General features: G+C 48.6%; 1 protein-coding gene across 2 annotated transcripts in view; it reads right to left on the bottom strand.

Moving 5' to 3' along the window:
- Nucleotides 1–447: 447 nt before the first annotated feature.
- Fam167a (family with sequence similarity 167 member A) overlaps nt 448–20,576 on the bottom strand; it is a 30,547-nt gene continuing 10,418 nt past the window's right edge. Inside the window, exons 3-5 of one of the 2 annotated variants that reach the window (XM_031362131.1) lie at nt 15,747–15,841; nt 14,703–15,464; nt 448–3,481 (exon numbers count right to left, since the gene is read on the bottom strand). In XM_031362131.1, the coding sequence (XP_031217991.1) occupies nt 3,218–3,481; nt 14,703–15,086 (648 nt within the window). In that variant the 5' untranslated portion in view covers nt 15,087–15,464; nt 15,747–15,841 and the 3' untranslated portion in view covers nt 448–3,217. The remainder of the gene's footprint in view (nt 3,482–14,702; nt 15,465–15,746; nt 15,842–20,576) is intronic. The other variant, XM_031362134.1, reaches the window with a different exon arrangement.

The following is a 20,576-nucleotide window of genomic DNA, read 5'->3' as shown; positions in this document are numbered from 1 at the left end:
TACTGATTTCACATCTAAGAGTGGGTGGCTGAGACATTCTGAAGCATATGTCTCCCCAAAACACAGCAATATTACCACTTATTAGAATCACTGTGGAAAGGCCATTATAGGTTGGAAAGGGTCACCCCTGCTTTGGATTTGGTCAAATACAGGCATGATGGGTACATGAGGTATGCTTACGGCCTATGGAATGGGACTCTATGGTAACCACCCCCAAGTGACCCTTCTTAGAGAAAGGTGCTGGAGAATCTTTTTCCTTTCTTGCCATCCACCCATCCATGCATCCATGTATGCATCAATCCACTCATATATTCATCCACCCATGCATGTATGCATTCATCCATCATCCATGCATCCATTCATGCATCCATCCATTTAATTATGGTCTGGTATTGTGTATGCTGTAGCCACAAGTAAAAAGGCAGTAAATGTCTCTATTTGTATATCTCCTTTTGAAATAGTTTTATTTCACTTTTTCTAACAGTAATATAGAAACAAATAATCATAAAAATAAAACTGTAAATTGTCCATTGATTATGTAATAGCACTTGGTATTGCTACAGGGGTAGATCTTGGATGAGGCCAAGCCTTTTAAGCCTCTGTGATTGCTACTGAAGCTATGAAGGCATTGGACATGACCTTGTGGCAGTACAGTGGATAGTTCATGTCTCACTTGGGAGAGGGGGGATAGAGATGGCTAATGAGGAAACACCAACCAGGACAATGAACATACTGTAAGGCAGGACGCTGGCTGAGGAAGGCAGCCAATGTTGCCACTGACCTACAGACATTTCTGCGGGGATTCTACAACCAGAGTGAACAGTTAATGGTTTGAGCTCCCCACGGAAGGTAGAGAGCTAACAGACACTGGCGGTAAGAAGACGAAACAGCTTTCCCTTCCACCTTTTTTGATCCCCTCCCCCACCCCCTTCCTTATCCCAGAATAAGATTCTCTTGGAATGAGCAACTTAAGCTGAGACATCTAATCTATTCAAACCCATGCCTAGGACAAAGTTTCCCCAGAGAACAAAAGCAGGTGGAAGATGCTGGGTGCTTACCTAGCTGAGTACACTGCTCAGTCACATGTTTAGTTGCTGACCACATCCAAGTCGATCACTCTGTTTTGCTTTAAGCTAAGGGTGTCAGTTACTGTAATGACTGGTGACTTTTATGGTCTTGAGGAATGGTCTCATATAGCCCATGCTGGCTTGGAGAAGTTACCATATATCATAGGCTAGTCTTGAACTCCTGATCTTCCTCCCTCTACCTCCTGAGTGCTGGGATTAAAAATGTGCACTACCATGCCTGGCTAACGATTTAATTTCTTACAATCAGTTTGGCATCGTTTTTAGAATATGGGATGGTCCTTCTCTCATGTGATGTGGTGAATATCACCTAGGAGTTGGGGGTGACCAGAGACAGGAGGTGATGGGAAATAAAGGCCTCTTGGGACTTGGCAGTGTTTTGTGTAGTCTCGAAGGAAGAGACTAGGGTCAAGGCCTCAGGACTTCAGAGCTCTTAAAAAAATCTTGGCTACCTTGTTCTACCTTTGAAAAAAAGAAACACAAAGTGTCTAGCTCTTTGAAATCACAAGGAAGAGACCATTCAGTATTATCTTTCCATTCCAGTCTGGGTGTGTTGTGGTGTGTGTGGACATGGCTCATGGGGATTATCAGGAGGAAGGACTGTTATATACAGAGAACAGTCAGTAGAGACTGCAGAGCTCTGAGTGGTCCACCATCTGGGCATTACGCTCCTCCCCACCCCAATACTAGTCATTGCTAGGCCAGAAAAGAATGAGTAGGGGCTGAGAGGGAGGGAGAAAGAAGCTGGCAACTTGTGTATTTGGCAGAGAGAGCATCAATACCATCTTCTGGAGTTCAAGTTCATTGGCAGAAGATCTAGGCCTGACTCACAGTAATTTCACACCTTAATATTCTATAGCCATGGAGCAGCCAGGTAACTGGAGGAAAGTCATTGTCTTTCATGGCTTCACTTTGCCCTTCTGCTCATGAGCAGGCCTCACTAGACACACCCAGAGTCTGAGAAACTTGTGTTAACAGGATTGTGACCAGGTGTGCTGTACCAGGTCTTCCCTGACTTGAAGAGCTTGACATTTTACTGACCTCAAGCTTGCTGCTAGGGAAAAACTCTCAAAACTAAAGCTTAAACTCTGCTTGGCTTACTCAACTGGTTTTCCATTTCGACAAAACTCAGACAGGTATTAACGAGTTAGCAACGCATTAGTTAACAGCCACGGTCAATTGAAATCCATTGCTTAGATCAGGCACAGTCTTGGGAGAGGCTCAGGATGGACTTTCAGGATCTCTGGGGTCTTTGGTGCTAAAGATAAGGTGATGCAGGTGACAATATCAGGTCCCACCAGGAGGTCTCTATCATGCCCCCTATTGCAGAATTCACTTATGGGAAATCTATCTCTTATCTTGCCTGGTTTAGCTACCAGTGGCCAGTGGTCTGCTAGGTATTCTCCTGGGGTTGTGGGTGGCAGTGAGGTAACTGAAGTGGTTGTGACTGGAGGCAGCAGGGTGCCTGGGTTGCTCTACCAAAGCTATCCAAGGTACATATGTCATATGTCATGGAGCAAGCCAGAAATAGCATGGCCTTGCGGCGTCAAGGCTGACATTCAAAGTAGTTGGACAGAGCTCCTTCCATGCTGGTAGCCATCGAAGAGAAACCTGCATTCCCATGTGTCACCTTGTTATTCCTTTAAGTTTTCCTGTCTTACCACGTCCTTGCCCGTGTTGCAGAGTCACCTACTAAGGGGCAATTAGAGCTAGCACTAAGAGGGTGGTAACAGAACATGAGAGATGGGTGTACTTTACATAATCTAATCTCCTCAGCTTCCCTAGAGTAGAGCTTTCTATAAGAACAAGCTTTGGCAGGGGTATGGGAGGGGTGTCCCCTTTGGGATTCAACATCATAGCACCAGTGATCCTAGGACACAGGAAAGTGGGCCATAGAGGGGAAGGCCACAGGGATCCTACTGAGAGCCCTGTCTTACATAGTGTCTGCAGACTCTTTGGGTCTTGAACATGAAGACCCAGGTATGCAAAGCTGAAGCCCCTAGCATACTACTACCAGGTCCTGGTGCCTTTTGCTCCCAAGCATGGCCTCAGGGAGACCCACTTTGGGTAACTTGGCCTGAGTGCTCTCTCTCTCACCCTTGGCTCTGGTTCCCCTTCCATCCCAAGGCTTCTCAGCAGAGAGAGAACCTTCTGGAGTTGATGTTCATTTTGGTGACGCCAATAAGCTTGAGTGGTGTGGAAAGGCTGAAAGAGGATGCCAGAGGGGAGTCGCAAAAGAGGTCGGACAGCTCATCCCGCTCCTCTAGCTCAAAGGCAGCATCATTGAGCATCCTCCGGTGCAGGCGGCAGGTCTGCTCAATCTTCAGCTTGTTGATGTCTCCACGGAGGCGCATAAGCTGCCTGGCCAGCTGCTGGTCCTGGAGCCGCATCTCTGCCTGGAAGGGAGAAGCCAGACTTGAGTCAGCAGGGTGCATGGCAGTCTCCGCTATATAGAATCCGTTGAGGACACTCATTAGTAGGAATCCTAACTGATGTCACGGATCATTGACAGATCCATCTGGCAGCAGGCACACTTCCTGGCCCAGAGAGGTGAAAAGAATGCAGTGGAATGGGAAAGTGTTATTGGCAGATGCAGCTTTGTGCCAGGTTAGCAGCTATGTCTATGTCTTTCTCTGTGCCAGTCCTGGCCTGATGTTGCTTTCCATCCATTCCCACCCTTTGGCGCTCAAGGAGTTTAAGGGGTTCAGGAGGAAGGAGATACCAGATTTGATGACATAGCTTCTGGGTGGGAAGGGGGATGATGTGATGGGCCAGAGAAGGGGGCCTTTCTACTTAACAGTCCCAATTAGATCATGTAGGTGGGCTACCATGACATGCTCTATAATTTGAAAGTTCATACATTTCACAATATGTTTTGATCATATCCATTTATCTTCCTCTAGCTTGCCCTAGTACCTGCCCACTCTTACAAATATATGTCCTCAAAAACAAAACAAAAACAAAAATCCTGACTCCAGTTAGTGCTGCCCATATATGCATAGATTTGGGCCATCTGCTGGGGCATGGGATAGTACCAGTAAGCCACGTTCTTAAAGAGGCGTGGCTCTCCCTCCCTCTTCAGCCTACTATTTTTTTCTTTCATCAGATATCTTACAATTACCCACTGATACATTTCTAAATAAAGGTTCCTAAGAGTCAATCATAAAAATGAACTGATATTTATAAGCTACTTTACTATGAACCAGGCAGAGCTTCCACTCCAGCTAACCCTCATGGTAGCCTGTGGAGTAAAATTCTTACTATGTCACAAGTCACACATAGAAAAGTTAAAGTCAACTGTCAAAAGGCCCTTGGTGGTAAAGCTGTGATGGGAGCGCAGACTGTGGGTACCCACGAGACTGACAACCTGGTTCTGCCTCTTAGAGAGAGGGAATCTTGGAGATAGATTGCTCAGAGACCCTGTAGAGGGTTTCTGATGTTTTCAGCACCTCTATTTCCTATTCAGAAAGGGATGTACTGAGAAGAGCTCTCAGCACTACTTTTCAAAATCCATCTACACGCCAAACCCTGTGGTACCTCACAGCCTCCCCGAGGTACCTGCCGTGAAGGTCTGTATTTTGCAAGTCAGGATACTGGAGCTCAGAAGGCTTCAAGGTGTCCCTCAGCCTGTCACACAGCTGTGACTCAGCAGAGAAGGAATGTAACTGTGGCCTCACTAGGCTTCCTGGGCAGCCTGTTTCCCATTAACACAGCTTTGTCACTAAGACAGGCCACCAGCTGTTCCTACTTGACCTGAGACCCAGTCCTACCCGGACATTTTCTCTGCCCACGCCTGCAAGTGGCTATTGTTTTAGTACTTTTGTGTCCTCAGACTCAGCTCTGGGGCCTACCAGGTGCCTGGAGCCAAAAGAGCCCCGAGAGCCAGGAGGGACTCCCTGTGGTTATGCAAATGAATGCAAATGTTCTCATTTGCCCATTGGGTCTGGAATACAGAGCAATTGCCTTGGAGAAAATTAGTGAGCATTCTGTGTTCTCTGTCTCTCTCTGACTCTAGGTCTGTCTGTCTGTACCGCCCTCTCTCTCCCTCTCTCTCTCTCTCTCTCTTTCTCTCTCTCTCTCTTTTTCTCTCTCTCTCTTTTTCTCTCTCTCTCACACACACATACACACTAGAGTACATAAATTGTTTTCTAAAATGTGAAGAGCTAAGACTCCTGAATTTAAAACCAAAATGAAAAAAATCTACATAGCATAGCATTTATCATCTTGGTCATTTTGAAGCACAGGTCAGCAGTGTTAACGACATGCATTGCTGTGCAACCACTAGCCACCACCCAACTCCAGAAATTTTCCGTATTTCTCAACTAAAATATGTGCTCATTAAAAAAAAAAAAAAACTACCCATTCCCTCCCTCCAACCCCGGACAAGCCCATCCCACTGCCTATCCCAATGAACTAGATGACTCTAGAGATCCTCCCCTCCCAGCACCCACTACACACCCCTTGTGCTCTTGTGACTGGCTTGTTTCATTGCCCATCATGATCTCCAGGCTTACATGGATGGCTAAGAGGCTTTTTATACTAAATTTCCTTAGCAATGCCTAGAGGACACAGGTCACTATGGATAACATGGATAACAAGATTCCCCCCACCCTCTGGCTCCCTGCACTTGACCTGTACTGTCTCTCTATCTGTTCCCCAATCCCAGGCCAGAGGTATCACATGTACTGTCTTACTAACTCAGGCCCAGCACTCCTGGGAATGCTAACATTCAGATACCACCTGAGTCAAGCAGGGGTTCTCCCAGGGCCTGGAGGCAGCAGACTTCTTGGGGAGAACCTGTTGTGAGTGAGGCTCCTCTCCTGCTAGCTAAACCAGTCACTAATGCTTCCTGAGCTTCTACCTCCACTTCCCCAAGAAGAGGGGCTGATGACATTTCCAGACCAGACAAGAAGCTGTAAAGTACCCAGAAGTTGTACTGGCTGAATGCTGGGGCAGTAGCTACCTGTGGTGGTCAAGCACTTTCCTCTAGGCCAGGCCAGGCCCCCACAGGAACACCTAGGCTAGGACACTGGTACTAGACTCCAGCCTAAGGAACTCAGATCAGCACAGGTCGATTACTGTCCTCTAAAGCTCAGTGTAGAATGTACTTATTTTCCATCCCTCCCCCAGGATGGCTTGTCCTGCCTCTGGGGAGACAGGCACAGGCTGGATCCAGAGGTGTGGTCTGTTCTTCCAGTAATCCCATAATCGGGCCGTGCTGAAAGGGTGGTGATGCCACAGGTCAGGATTAGGATTAAGGTTTAGGAGAATGGTCGTAAGTGAGTGTCCAGGGACCTGAGGTGGTGGAGGCAGCATTTCCAAGAGAGCCAGTGCTGTGGTTCAGACTGCTGTTGCCTGTGGACACTGGTGATTTTGAGACAAACAAGAAGATTCTTAGGAGAATCAACTTGTTTCTTCAGGTAGATGGCAAACCCCCAAGGGTAGGATTATCTAATTAAACAGTAATTACAGGGCTCTGAAAGAGAAGGGAGAGGTTTCCTGACTTCAGAGTGAGGAGAGTTGATAGAGATGCTGAGGGAAGATGAAGGAAGAAAGCTAGAAAGGAGGGGAGAATCCAGAACAGGAAGCTCTTAGGTGAATGTGCTCTGCTTACTGGCGAAAGATCACACTAAGTGCTCTCCTGAGGAGAAAAGCAAAGCTCATGCCTACTCTGCACTGGGGACAATGACAACAAAGGCTGCAGAAATCCCTCGGATGTCCTGAGTAAACTCAATACCAAGGGTTTCACTCACATCAAACTGGAAGCAAGGACTCCAACAGAGACCTGTGACCCAGGTTCACAGTGGCACATTCCAACAGCAACATAGGTAAACACTCTATCCACGCTGTGGATGCTATCCAGGCTTAGGGAGAAGGAGATCGGAGACTTGCCGCAACATAAATGAACCTTGGGGCCATTATGCTAAGTGACATTAGCCAGATACAAAAGGACAAATAATTGTGACCCACATGTGTAGAGCAGCCGGAACAATCACATTCGAAGACAGACAACAGAAAGGTTTTGCAAGGGTGTGGAGATTGGGAATTGGCCACAGACAGAAAGAGAAAATACCAAGATGAAGGACATGTGCCAAGCCCCTAATTCTGGGGCTGCTTCGGATGCTATCTCAGTCTGAGAGATTCCATTTGTCTCTGATAGATGCTGGAAAGAATTAGTGTGAGGGCCAGGAACTTAGCACGTGTGAAGGGGCAGAGTGCGTTCCATTTCCACATGGTTGGGCAACAGAGACTTAATTCTTGAGGATTGCAAACAGCCCTTGTATTCTGCCAGGGTGTTTGTCTAGCTTCACCTGAAGGTCAGCCATTGTTATAATAAGACTTGTATAATGTCAGACATTGTTATAGTCAGTATTGTGTTGGAGTCTGTGTGGAACCTGGACAATGCAGCACACTTTAACCTTAGTTTGACCCCTGTGAATCCTGGACTGACAAGAGTGGAAGGAGGCAGGTGGTACGGGTAAGGTGTCTTGCTCAATGGAAACTTGAGTTTCTGGGAACCTGTAGAAAGAAAAGCTCAAAGGCTCCAGAAGCAGCTCCATATTGTGTATTGGTTTCCAGGGGAATTGTGGACTCAGGTGGAGGCAGGAGTATGCTTCATGGAGAGGTTGTCTCTGCTAGGTTGTGGCCCTAGGAGGGCCACAGAGTTGGGAATAGCTTCTCCTGACAATGGGGTGTGTGTGTGTAGGGGGGTGGTTCTGTAGCCCCTGGCTGTGGGCTGTGGGCTAAAGAGCTGGCACCTTGGCTCCAGTCCCCTGGGCTGGTTCAATAGGGAGGAAAGAGCCTGCTATATTGCCTCTTGTTTGGACTTGGTCTCCTTCCTGGGCCTGTACTTACTGATTGGGAAGGCCAGACCATAGTCCAAAGCTAGGAAGAGAGCTCTGGGTCCTTCAAGCCCTCCTGGAGAATTTCTGACTTTATACAAGTGTGAAGCTCTAAAGATGTGATAAGGTTTTCAATTTTTCTTTGTTTGTTTGTTTGGTTTGTTGTTGTTTTTTCAAGACAGGGTTTCTTTGTGTAGCCCTGGCTGTCCTGGAACTCACTCTGTAGACCAGGCTGGCCTCAAACTCAGAAATCTGCCTGCCTCTGCCTCCCAAGTGCTGGGATTAAAGGTGTGCGCCACCACTGCTCAGCTAGGTTTTCAATTTTTCATATTTGAAAAGTCCCCAGACAAACTGTTACCTTCTTTATGAGAGGATGGACTTTCAGAGCTACCAGGGGCTCTGGCTTCCACTCCCCAAACAACCCATTATTAGGTGAACATACTTGGATGGGTGGGAAGCCTGATTTGACACTTCTTAGAAGAAGTCAATATAGTAACATAGCAGGCAAATTTAAGAAAAGATGTCCAACTCCTCTACATCTCAGCTCACTGGGGGAAATGCAAATCAGAAGTACAACAAAGCTGGGCGTGAGGCCACACACCCATGATTCCTAGCTCTTGGGAGGAACCAGTTCAAGGCTGGCCTGGGCTAGGTTATAAGTTAGTTCTAGTTTGAGATGTAGAATTAGACTCTGTTTTAAACAACAAACAAACACCCACAACAAGAAACCTGGAGGCTGGGGATTTAGCTCAGTGGCAGAGCGTTTGCCTAGCACAAGGCCCTGGATTCAGTCCTTAGCTCTGAATAAAAAAGAAAAAGAAAAAGAAACACCACCTCAGCTGGGCAGTGGTGGTGTACACCTTTAATCCCAGCACTTGGGAGGCAGATCTCTGAGTTCTAAGCCAGCCCGGTCTACAGAGTGAGTTCCAGGACAGCCAGGGTTACAAAGAGAAACCCTGTCTCAAAAAACCAAAAGAAAAAAAAAAAGAAATAGAAATGCTGGTAAAGGTATAAGGCAGAGCTAGACACACACACACACACACACACACACACACACACACACAGAGAGAGAGAGAGAGAGAGAGAGAGAGAGAGAGAGAGAGAGAGAGAGAGAGAGAGAGAGAACACACTATCTATCTTGACTACTTGAGAAATTAATGTACTCCCATATATTCTACAGGACTGTCCACTATAGCCAAGATGTGTAATTGACCAAGATGTCAACCAAGAGGTGAATGACTTTTAAAATGCAATTTACTATCCTACCTTAAAACTGTGACCCCTTCATGTTTGCACCGATGTAGACAGAACTAGAAAGCATTATGCTAAGTGAAATAAGCCAGGGGCTTTCCCAGCCAGGAAGACGAACCCCACATGTTCTCACTCTCTTTTGAAAGCAGATAAAACTGAACGCTAGGGATCCCGGGAGGCTGGGAAGGGGATGGGGACATAGAGAGAGGTTCGGTAATGGGTAGCAAAACAGGAGAGATCCAGTCCAATACTCTTCTGGTAGTCCTGGGGATTGAACCCATGGCCTCATGAATGGAAGACAAGCACTGTACCACTGCACTGCAGTCCTAGCCCAGTTCTAACTACCCAGATAGCATAATTTAGTATATATTCCAGAATAACTCAAGGAGAACTTGAGTGTTCCTACCACAGAACTGGGGTAGTACATGAAAAAGTGGAAATGCTCATTTTGACTCGACCACCACATATTGTATCTAAATGTACTACCATACCCCACAAGCAGGTCAACACATGTTGATTTAAACATACACACACACACACACATTTTAGAACTGAATTAGCCCTTTTGATACTCAAGACTACCATGGTTGGGCTGTGTTAGCATATGACACTTCCTCATATGGAGCGGAAAGAATTACTTGGAAAGAGGGCAAAATGGAGTTGATTTTTGGAGAATAACATAGCAAAATGCCAGGAGTTGAGAGGATGTGCTGAGCAAGCAGAAGGCACCTTCATGCTTACTGACCGAAGGAGCAGTGGATACAGCAGCCATTTGGAGTGTGGGCTCTGAGGCTGGGCAGATATGAGTTCAAATCCCCATGCTGATCATCAGTTTTCTTGTCTGTACAATAGGGGAGGTAACACTATCCATACCGCTCACCTCTGAAGGAAGCTGTGAGCAACAAGTGTTGCCACAGAAGGAAACACACATAGCCTGGATCCTGGCCTTTGCATCCTCCTCTTTATCTTCCTTTCTCAATAGCCTGACAGGTGGGGATCTGTTACCCCCATTTTACAGCGCACCTTTTACAGCATGTGGCTTGTGATATGAACATGTGATAGGTCTCTGAAACAAGAAAGAATCCTGGCCCCTGAGTCAAGGGGGTGCCATTCTATCAGGCTTAGCCCCATCCTTGGCTGTCACTTAACCCCTCTCTGACCTAAGACTTCTGGTCTTTCTGAGCCCCTGACTTCTCCTTTATAAAGTGGGAAGAGCAAACAGTCTCAAGCTTTTAGGAGCACTCCCACATAAAAGTGCACTGGGAGCACCATATGAAAATGCTCTGGGAGCACCATATGAAAGTGCTCTGGGAGCACCATATGAAAGTGCTCTGGGAGCACCAGAATTCTTTCCCCCAGCATCATCACTCACCTCCATCCCACACAGTGAGCATGACCTGCCATTTGGCTGAGTGTCCAGCAGGTAAGATATGGGCCTGAGCTGTGTGCTTGCCAAGATTTACCACTAAGAACTCCAGCTAGTGATCAAACTGAGGCCACAGGGCACCGCCAGGACCCAGGTCTCCAACTCTGACACACAGGCCCTGCCTGGTTAGTGCCTGTCAGCTTCCTCTCTCTGTTTTCTAACAACTATAAACACCTTCTGCCTGCAGGGATCCAACACCTGCAGGAAACTAACACCAGTGTAGGTGCTGCGGATTCTCAGGTTCTCACCACAGAACCTGGGCGATTACGGCTTTTGCTTTTGTCTACCTCTCACGGAGCCGAATGTGTTCTGGCCCTTTTTTCTTATCTCCTTGTCTGTCAGGGGTACTTCTGAGCGAGACCACAGTGCTAAGATGGAGGATGGGTGACTGACTGTGAGACACTGAGGGTCAGTTGGTGGGTAGCTCAGCTCCAGGCCCAGGCCTAAGCAGGTTCCCTGACCAAAGGGAGCTAGCAGGGCAACTGGAATTCTATGTTCAGTGGCAAGGAGCTGACAGACTCCTGCTGCCCAGGGCCGTGGCTTTCCCACACTATAGGCTGCCCTCTGCTAGGACCAAAACTTCTGTTAAAAGCAGATCCTGGTGGCAGAGACCTAAAATCAGTCTACTTCTGAAGCAGAGGCAGGAAGATTTCAAGTTCAAGACTTACCTGGGCTATAGAGTGAATGCAAAGTCAGTCTGTGCAACTTAGGAAGACCTTGTCTCAAAAAGCATAATAGAAGGGGATATTGTTCCATGGAAGGACACTTGCCTAACATGAGAAGAAAGGTCTCTAACTCCAATCCGCAGGACTGCAGACAACCTTGGGTTGAGTTGGGTGTTTGGCAGTGTGGAGGGGGAAAGGCCACATACTGACTTTGGGATTATAGAGTCTCACTCAGTCTGCTTCCTTGGACATGTGGGAGAAAGTATACATTTGCACAGGAGTCTGACAGATGAGCAAAGAGGGTAGGAGTGCCCAGGAACAGAGAAAGCCAGATTCCGAATTTAAATAAATACAGCATAATAAAGGTTATGCAAACTATTTTCACTGGGGCCTCAAAAATAGGTGGATTTGAGAGGCACCTTGATGTTGAACAATGGATAAATTAGCAAAATAGCATGAAGCTTCGGTTTCAGCTGAAACAGACTTGAGGCTAGGTGTTTTAGGAGCTGCCTTTGCTGGTGTCTGATCTCTGACAGGGTGAAATTGGGCACGAGAGTCCTGAACTCAGCATTGGAGCTCCTGCTAGGCTCTGGGTGAGCAGTGCTAAGCACCCTTGGGATGGGGACGTTAGGTGGGAGCTCTTCGGTAAACTCTTTGCTGTTTGAGCTTGGCTTTGTGGGGCTGTTAAGTCAGGGACAGAGTCTGGACTCAAGCTTGGGGAGTCCAAGATCTGTCCTCTGAAGTCTCTTCACAGTCCCTTGGGACCCTTCTCACTCCTTGGTACTCTAGACGTGGCATGGCATATGACATTTAGTGTCCCTTGTACATACTGGAAATTCCAAATCCTAACCCCCCTCCCAGACCCACAGAATACAATGTTCATCCTTAAAATAGACTCAGGGGTGGGGGTTCTGGATGCACACTGGAGATCCAAGGCCCAATGACTTTTCCAGCATGATCAATTGGGCCTTCCCCAGGCGGGTGATCTGAGCCCCAGTTTGTCACTTCCTGGCCAGGTTCACTGACTCCCAGGAGCTTCATCGAGCTCATCTGTGTGATGGGAACAATGACACAAGTGCCCAGGACCTTTGTAAAACTGAGTGGAACGTAGGGATTCTCATTCAACCGTAGTCTTCTCTCTGCCTCCAACAGGTACCCTGTTGTCTGCTGCCATCCCAGCGAGCTCCATTTTAGGGAAACTGGCTGCCTATGGAGCATGCTGTCTTCTATGGCAGTAGCTAAGACTAGCATTGGCAAAGTGACTCTATGGCCCAGGGTTCAAATGCCAGCTTCCTCATTCCCCGCTGGGCTTTTCTCTGAGTCTTTTGTCACCTTGGAAATGAGAGTTTGAAAAAGCAAGGTCACGCGGCAATGAGATAGATGTGAGTGAATTATCTGGCACACAGTGAGCACCATGACAGGTCTGTCATCATCCTCTTCATCATTACTCACCTACGGTCACCCAGGAGAATAGAAAATGTCATAGGTATAAGGCATGTTACTAATGCACATATTTCTTGTGCCCACATCAGACTGCCTTTGGCAACCAAATTAGTCCTGACTATGACTGTCTTGCCCTGGGATCCTACAGTCTGAGTTACCTGAATATTGCTGGCCTCCTCCTATTAGCCAGCATACTCTGGGTGGGGTACCTTGCCTCGCTTGGTTTGACGTGTCCTGGCAATGGGTATGAGTATGCCCCATAGATTTCAGACAATGTTCTCAGCCTAGGTTGTGTGCTGCCTTAACCACCCATTAAAGACTGTGGATGCTCAGCATCATGTCCTAGATGTTCATCATACCCTGAGGTACTGGGATCTTTCCAAGGCTTCCCCTGGTACCTTTTTATCTAAAGGATACTGGGAGGTGTCCAGGAAGCTTGAAGGAAGCCCCTACTGTTTTCCATTCACTCAGAGGAAAATTTTCTCTACTCCCCATTCCAAAGGAGAGCCCACAAGGAATGTGAACTTATGTAAACAACTCCTGTCCTAGAAGCAATAAACTCTCAAATGAACCCCAAACCAACAAATTGCATCCTTGGCTAATGGGAATATTTTTTGTTCCTCTGTGAAGAACAGATCAAAGCAGTTTAGCCTTGGGAATTCAGGGTGCAGCTTTCAGGGTCTGTCTCATGACCACCTCTCCACTTCTCGTGTTCCTGTGACCACCCTGTAGTCACAAAACAAGAATCCACAGGAGCCCTGTCTTCTGTGAAAGCCAAAAGCAAGCATACACATGCTTGTCCCTAACAGCATACACAATGGAACGAGCTTCTCAATATCAACTAAAGAGGTCCTCTCAACCCAGTGCCCAGTCTCCTGAGCTGCCACCACCCTGAACTCCAATGCTTTCTTTCAGCTCATAAGAAATTTCAGGCCCCAGTGGAAAGATGTCTTGCAGGACTCACCAAAACAAACCAAGTCTGTTTTCCTGTTGGCTGGAGGGTTACCATCAGCTCTGGAGGGCAGCTGGCCCTTGACTGCTGGCTCCTTGGAGTAAGATGGCCCTAGAGGTGGCTCAGAGAAGCAGCTAAAGCTTGTGGGGAGGCTTCGTTTCAGGTCTGGGTCTGCTGAGAAGCCACTATTATGGGGTGGGGGGCCTAGTGGTTTTCCTAGGGTAGGATGAGACGATGCTCCATCTCCTTTCCTAGGATTTCCATGGTGGGAGAGGTTCCTGATGGTAGTCTGTTTTGCCTGTGGGCAGTAAAAGGATCCAGCTGCTGCTCCACTCAGCATCTTCTGCCCTAGCTCACTCCTTCCATCTGGAATGCCCGACCCACCCTGACTTCTAGGCAGATTCTTATTCAACATCCTTTGCCAAAGCCTTCACCCCAGGCATGATCAATCATGTGCCCTCTTCTGGAAGTTCTGCACCCCTTGAATGATCAAACAGCACTTCCCATGCTGAGCCCCAGCACTTACAGCTATGAACCACCAAACTGAGAGCCCTTCCCAAAGTTGGCCACCCAGGGAGACCCACTATCTAGCTAGTGTCAACTCCCAGCTCAGGGAAAGAGGCCACTTGCTTTGCTGAGTGAGTGGTAGTCTCCAATCCTATAGGTAACTGGGGTGGCTAAGGAGAGGGCTTTAGAGAGAAGTTAAGTTCAGGTAAACTCTGGTCCTCCCTTAGCTGTCCAGGAATAAGAGTAGGAGACTCTGATGCTGGTGAGGGGAGGATGAGAACCCACGTGGGCTCAGATCCTTGGACTAACACTTGCTTCCTCTAGATCTTTAATTAGGGGCTGACTGACCCCCATGTATCCACTGAGAAATGACATTTACCCTTCACCTAAGAGGAAGCTGGATGCGCCCATTGGAAACAGTCAGAGATGGGAAGCCAAACATGATGTGGGAACGCAGCAAAGTCAGACAGAAAGGTGGGGGAGGAGACATGCACGGCACATACATGAGCCTCTTGGCAGGCAGCCACTCACCAGTTCCTTTCTGAGCCAGGCTATAGCTTCATCGATACTCTGGAAGCCTTCCAGCTTGCCTGTGGTCAGTGGCCCGTCACCCCTGTTGGCACTCCTGGCAGGTGGGAGAAGCTCTCGGGGCTCCCTTAGAGGCATCAAAGGCTCTCCACCTCCACATGCTCCTTGCTCCAGGCTTGCCTCTGGCTGGGCAGCTGGCCTTGGGAAAGGCCATGTCTGCTCCTCCAGCCTGGCCTGCCATTCCAGGTAAGAAGGTCTTCGGGTCTCCAGTCTCAGCTTCTCAGCGAGGGCCTTCAGGCTGAGGAGGTGGTCATCGGGAGGTACAGCTGCCCCTGCTGGCCTGTCTTTCTCACCCACTTCTTCCACTTGGATCCGGGGCACAGACATTCTCCAGTCTGCCCTGGTAGCCAGACATGGGAGGTAGGGGGGCCACTCGGGGGAGCTTGCTGGGTAGGAAGGTCAAGTCCTGCTCGGTAATGGTCTCATCAGACTGTGGCCATAGCTCCTGAAGGCATTGTTGGGCTGGGAGTGAGTCTCAAGGCTTGGCAGCACTTGGAGCCAAGCAAGGCTGTAGAGCGCGCCTCTCAGAGCAGCTGTGTGGCTCAGGATCTATGATTTGTCCAGTAATCCTGTAGCAGCCATGCTTCACAGAAGGCAGGATCAGACAAGCATCGGCAGGAAATCTTTGGGACAGCTTCCTCCAAGATCTCTCTATGCTCGCTGGAGGTGTGCAGATCAAAGCAGAAGGGAGCACAGGAAGTAGGCCTGTAGGAAGGAAAATAATCATATCAACCCAGATCTCACTTCCCACGATGGGAAAATGAAGCTCAGTGATGAGACTTCTATGGGCCAGTTCTTGGCAAGACGTGAGGCAATTTGACAGCCTCCACGCAGAGCAACTGATAAAATTGGACAGAGCATCTTTACTGTCTGTAAAACCATTCTACCTCTCTGAGCCCATGGAAAACCTTGCAGCAAGTGCAGGTTGGTTTTAACACCCAATCCACAAAGCAAGAACCCGAGTCTCCAAGAAGCCAAGTGACTCACCTAGATCCCTCAGCGAGAAACAGGGGGAAAAGCCAGCTGGTCTGGATCTCAGGACACAGGTTTCTCCTCTGGACAGGTCCTCAGAGCTAGCTGACCTGGCCAAGTGGGATCCCACACAGACTCAGGACAGGTGTCTACTGCCCCGGCCACCCTCATACCCACCACAGCCCCACCCTTCATCCACACTCAGCTTCCGGTTCCAACAACAACACCTGACCTCACCTCATCAGAGGAAGCAAATAAACCTGCAGCCTCTGCAGGAGAGAAGCTGCAGGCTGGAGCTAGACTGGGAAACTGAACAGACTCATGACTCACTCTTGTGGAAAGATGTTTCTCCCACAGGGGCAGCACCACCTTGCAAGGGGTCCAGCTATGCTCTGAGCTGATCAGCTTGGCTCTAGTGAAGGGTATAATCCAAGGCTCTTAGCCCATCATATCAAGGTGTGGGTGAGTTAGAAGCAGACCTGAGCTCCCAGCTTTAGCATCTCACATCCGGGGAGATCTGGGCAAGGGCAGATCACAGTAGGAGGCACATGAGTTGAACTTGGGTTTGAAACATATCTCTGCTAAACTCTAAACAGGAATGAACTGATGTGGAAATGCATCCAAAATAAGGCCCAGATGAAAAGCTTTAGGCTCAGCCTCTTGGAGCATATGCTGTCCTTGTGTGGAAAAAGAGAAGAAATAGAGATGTTGATGGACTTGCCTGTGTTTTAGCCCCTGACTTCATGGTGACACAAACTGGTCCTTCTGCCTTTACACAGGCACTATCTCCACCCTGATGAGGATCTTCTTTCCTTCTGAGACTGTTACTTTGTTACATTTTATGAGCCCAGCCTTCTTTCAGTTAGTATAGGACATCGTTAGTGTAGTACACTTGAGATGTGGCTGTGTTTCTTAGGGAATGGGTAGAAAAACAATTTATCTTTCTACCTATTGAAATGCATGAATTTTTTTCTGCATTTTAGTGATTATGAATCAAATCAGTATTTTAAAAGTTAAAAAAGAATCCCTAATCCAAAGAAGAATTAATTCAGGGGATACCTTATCACAGTGGCAGGAACTGGGATTAGATGGAGGTGAAGACTCAGAAAGTCAAAATGGGGGGAGGTGTGGGAGCAACTGAGGGCCATTGAGGGAGGATGTGCGGTTCCTCTTGACAGGCACACAGATCCTCAGGAAGGTGAGAGCAGAGCTTTCTGCTCAGGACCACTCCTACAAGCCTGGACTTTGAGGAGAGCAGACCAGAGCACTGGGTGTTGCCCTCCCTAGGGTCTGAGTCTACTCACACTATGGCATCATTAGGAAATGAGAAGAACATTCCAGCCCACCCATAGCAGAGAAACCCAGTTTCATTGCTTGTCTTCTCTGGGCAAGGTAATAGTGCCTTGAGGGTCCTTGATCATTCTGAGGGATTCTGAGCCCATTATGTGATCCCTGAGGTTCCCCCAGCAGCAGCCTCAGCTTCCAGAAGCTCCACGCACATAGCTAGAAAACCTTTTGAGATGCTGAGCTTGCGATCTGACCCTAGATCTGGGCTGTCAGGCCATCTGAGCCTCAGTCTGGCTCTCTGTATAAGGGGGTTGTATAAGGCAAGTCCATCTCTTCACATAGGCTCTCTGACTGTTAGCATGCCAGGAAGGCACAGCAACTCTTGATATTCTGCCCCTGTACTTTCCTATAGTTGCGTTCTTCAGATCTCTCCAAGTGTGAAAACTTGGGAGTGGCTTTCTGAGGCCCTTCCCAGGCGCCTGCTGTCTGTTTTTTGTGCTGAGGTGAGGTGCCAGCCTTCATTCTGAGTACACCTGGGGCAGCTGAACCCTAGAAAGCTGCCTTCCTCAGACAAGGGAGCTCTCATTACAGCCAGCGAGCTTTTTGGAGAAAGTCCAAATTCAGACAGGCTGATGAGCAGTACCAAATCCTGAGAGAAACAACACAGGCGGGGAGGAAGGCTTTCCTACTCCTGCACGCTTCTATGTAGTGGGTGGCGGCCTGCAGGGTTAGGTGAGGGTCTTCACTTCAATCTCTCACTGTGTGGCTTTGTTTTAATTACTGCTTCTAAACAGACTCAGAGAAGGCCTGAGCAAAGAGCTCAGTGAGATGAGTTAGCCTAGGGAGCCTTTGATCCACGACTTTCATGGGGTCTGGGAAGTACAGGGTGTACTCTGGCTCTCTTCAGCCTCACCCTCATCCAAAAGCCAATGGAGAGAATGGGTGGTACCAAGTAGGGAGCACAGAGATGGGAAAGGTGACTACTTCCATGAGCCCTAGGCAGCTGGAACCTGGGCACACAGCACCCTCTGGTTTCAGTCAGCTTCTTTCTACCCAGCTCAAAGCCAAAAGGCAGCTTGTCAGGCCGGCGGCTCCAGGACCGCTCTGTGCCTCTCCATCCTCCTCAGAGATGTTGGACACAGCCAGAGTGGGCACACTCTGCAGACTGGCCTCTCCAAATGCAAACACTGGGTCCTTGGTTTAAAAACAGGAAAAAAAAAAATTCCAAAGGATTTCAGGATGATGTCTGCCTCTGTTAAGGGTGTCGATGACTGAGGGCATTTGAGGCCTAACCAAGGTGACAGAGCTGTTAGCTCTGCTCCCAACATGCAGGAGGCCTAGATAAAATTACAGTTTAAAAGGTTGTAAAGTGGATGTAGCCTATGGGTGCCGCCACTTTCCGGTCCTGTCACCTCACCACTGCCCTCCGCTGTCATTTGTGGGTCCTTGACCTTTTGGGTGACCTGAGTTGTCTCTGCTCTTTTGCATCTTTCCTTAGAAACCAAATGACCCTGGTATCTGAAGAGGCCCAGAGGGCTTCTTCCTTCCTCTATAACTGGGTGTAGGAGTTGACCTGGAATGTTGTTACCCACACAGGCCTGGAGAGGTGCCAGGAGAAAGGTTCGTCATCAACTGCCCACTGAGTGGGCACTTAGCTAGCTTCGTCCTGAGCTGGTGGTGAGGTGCTGGATGCGTGTTTGGGACAGGTGCCATCCATGGGCAGCTTCTTGGGTGGGCAGAATGGCAGCAGGGCCTTTCTGTCTTTTTGGTAATACTAGGGTGCTCTGAAGCCTGGACTTAGGAAGAGCCCTCTGACATGCTGAGCAACAGCACCAAGGGCTCACCTCTCCTAGAGTCTCCTGAGGCCAGTCAACTTAGAGGAAAGCAGGAAGCCAAAGGACACTCCCAGACCTGGGGCCCAGGGCACCAGAAGAAAGCAGACAATCTCATAATCCCACCAGGGCTCAGGTATGCCCCATGTGGCAGATACCCCATGAGTAGCAGGGACAAGCCTTGCAGGTGTGCCAGTGTCTCTGAAGAAAGGATGTGTGGGCCTGAGGACCCACTCTGCACACATGGTTGCTGTTCAGACACGCTCCCGGCTTCCAGGACAGCATGGAAGGCTTTGCCAGCTGTGAGCTAATTCCTGGGCCGCTGGAGGAGGTGGGTGGGTAGAGCTCCATCCGTCAGCCAACACCTTGTCTCTTTATGAGCTAATGTGTTCATCTGGAAAGCCTTCAAGCCCACTTCCCCAATTGGTTCCTGGGCAGAGGACGTCTAGGGGTCTGTTGACTAATGTTCCCCTAGACTTTTCCCACTGGAAACTACCATTTCCTCTTCAGGAGATACAATCTAACATATACACACACACACTGCCTCTCCTGCCCCCTTAAATCCCATGACTTTGTACTGCTGTTTCTTCCCCCTCCTTTCTCTACCTCAGTTCTCAGGGATTTGAGGCCCTTCTCCTCCCGGAAGATTTCTTTAATCTTCGCTGGCTGGGTGGTGTGTTCTGGTAATGACAGCACACAGGGAAGCAATGATGTCACCACAAGATTAGCTAACACTTACTCAGAGCAACCACACTAGGAGTCATCCTAAAAACTAAGCGGGTCCTAAGGCAGGGATGCACATAGAAGCCTATGATGCACAAGTTATTGTCCCCGTTGTGTGGGGAGACTGAGGCCCAGATAGGTGTGGTCTCTTGCCTAAGGTCCCAGAGCTAGTTGGTGGTGAAGTTGGGACTTGAGCCCTTGGTGTCTGTGTTGAGGCTATCTCTTAGAGGGTGGGCTTCTTGCCCCTCTTATACCACCACACTTATACCAGGGTCTTCTTTTTATCAGGTTTATTTGTATTTTATGTATATGGGTGTTTTGTCTGCATGTATGTCTGAGCACCACATGTGTGTAGTGTCTGAGGAGGGCAAAAGAAATTGTCATATCTCCACGAAGTGGAGTTACAGGTAGTTGTGAGCTGCCATGCATGTGCTGGGAGGTCCTCTGGAAGAGCAGCCAGTGTTCTTAACAACTGAGCTCTCTCTCCAGCCCCTAACAAGGCCTTCATGATGGTTTCCTCTACCACACTGTGATGTTCACAATGTGAACCAGGATTTTGATCCTAGATCTAGAACTTAGCATGGTGTTGCCCCTCTGTAATCAAACCGGAATGAGTGGGCACATAGAGCAGACCCCTGTCTCTGACACCTGCGCTTGCTCATGTGTGCCAGTTGAATGGGCTCAGAGAAGCAGAGGCGTGGCTCCAGGGTTTCCTGTGGACATCCCCTCTATCTGTCCTCAGGAGCTGCCACACCTACCCCTTCCCTGCCCTGCCTGGGAAGTGTCTGAACAAGAGTATGTCTATAACCCATGTGACTGGATGCAGCCTCCTTTTCCCTTCTCCACGCAAATCAGACTCAGCTTGGGCTGTGTTCTAAGACTTTGAACTGAAGCAGAGAGGACTCCCTTGGTGCCCAACATTGGATGGGGTCATTTCCACTTGGCACCTTCTCCTGCCCTCTGTCCTCCAGAAAGACCATTTCACTTTGCTTTGAGGAACCCT

The sequence above is a fragment of the Mastomys coucha genome, unplaced genomic scaffold, assembly GCF_008632895.1.
Source record: "Mastomys coucha isolate ucsf_1 unplaced genomic scaffold, UCSF_Mcou_1 pScaffold9, whole genome shotgun sequence".
Classification (NCBI taxonomy): domain Eukaryota; kingdom Metazoa; phylum Chordata; class Mammalia; order Rodentia; family Muridae; genus Mastomys; species Mastomys coucha.
This window is presented reverse-complemented; position numbering and strand designations above follow the sequence as displayed.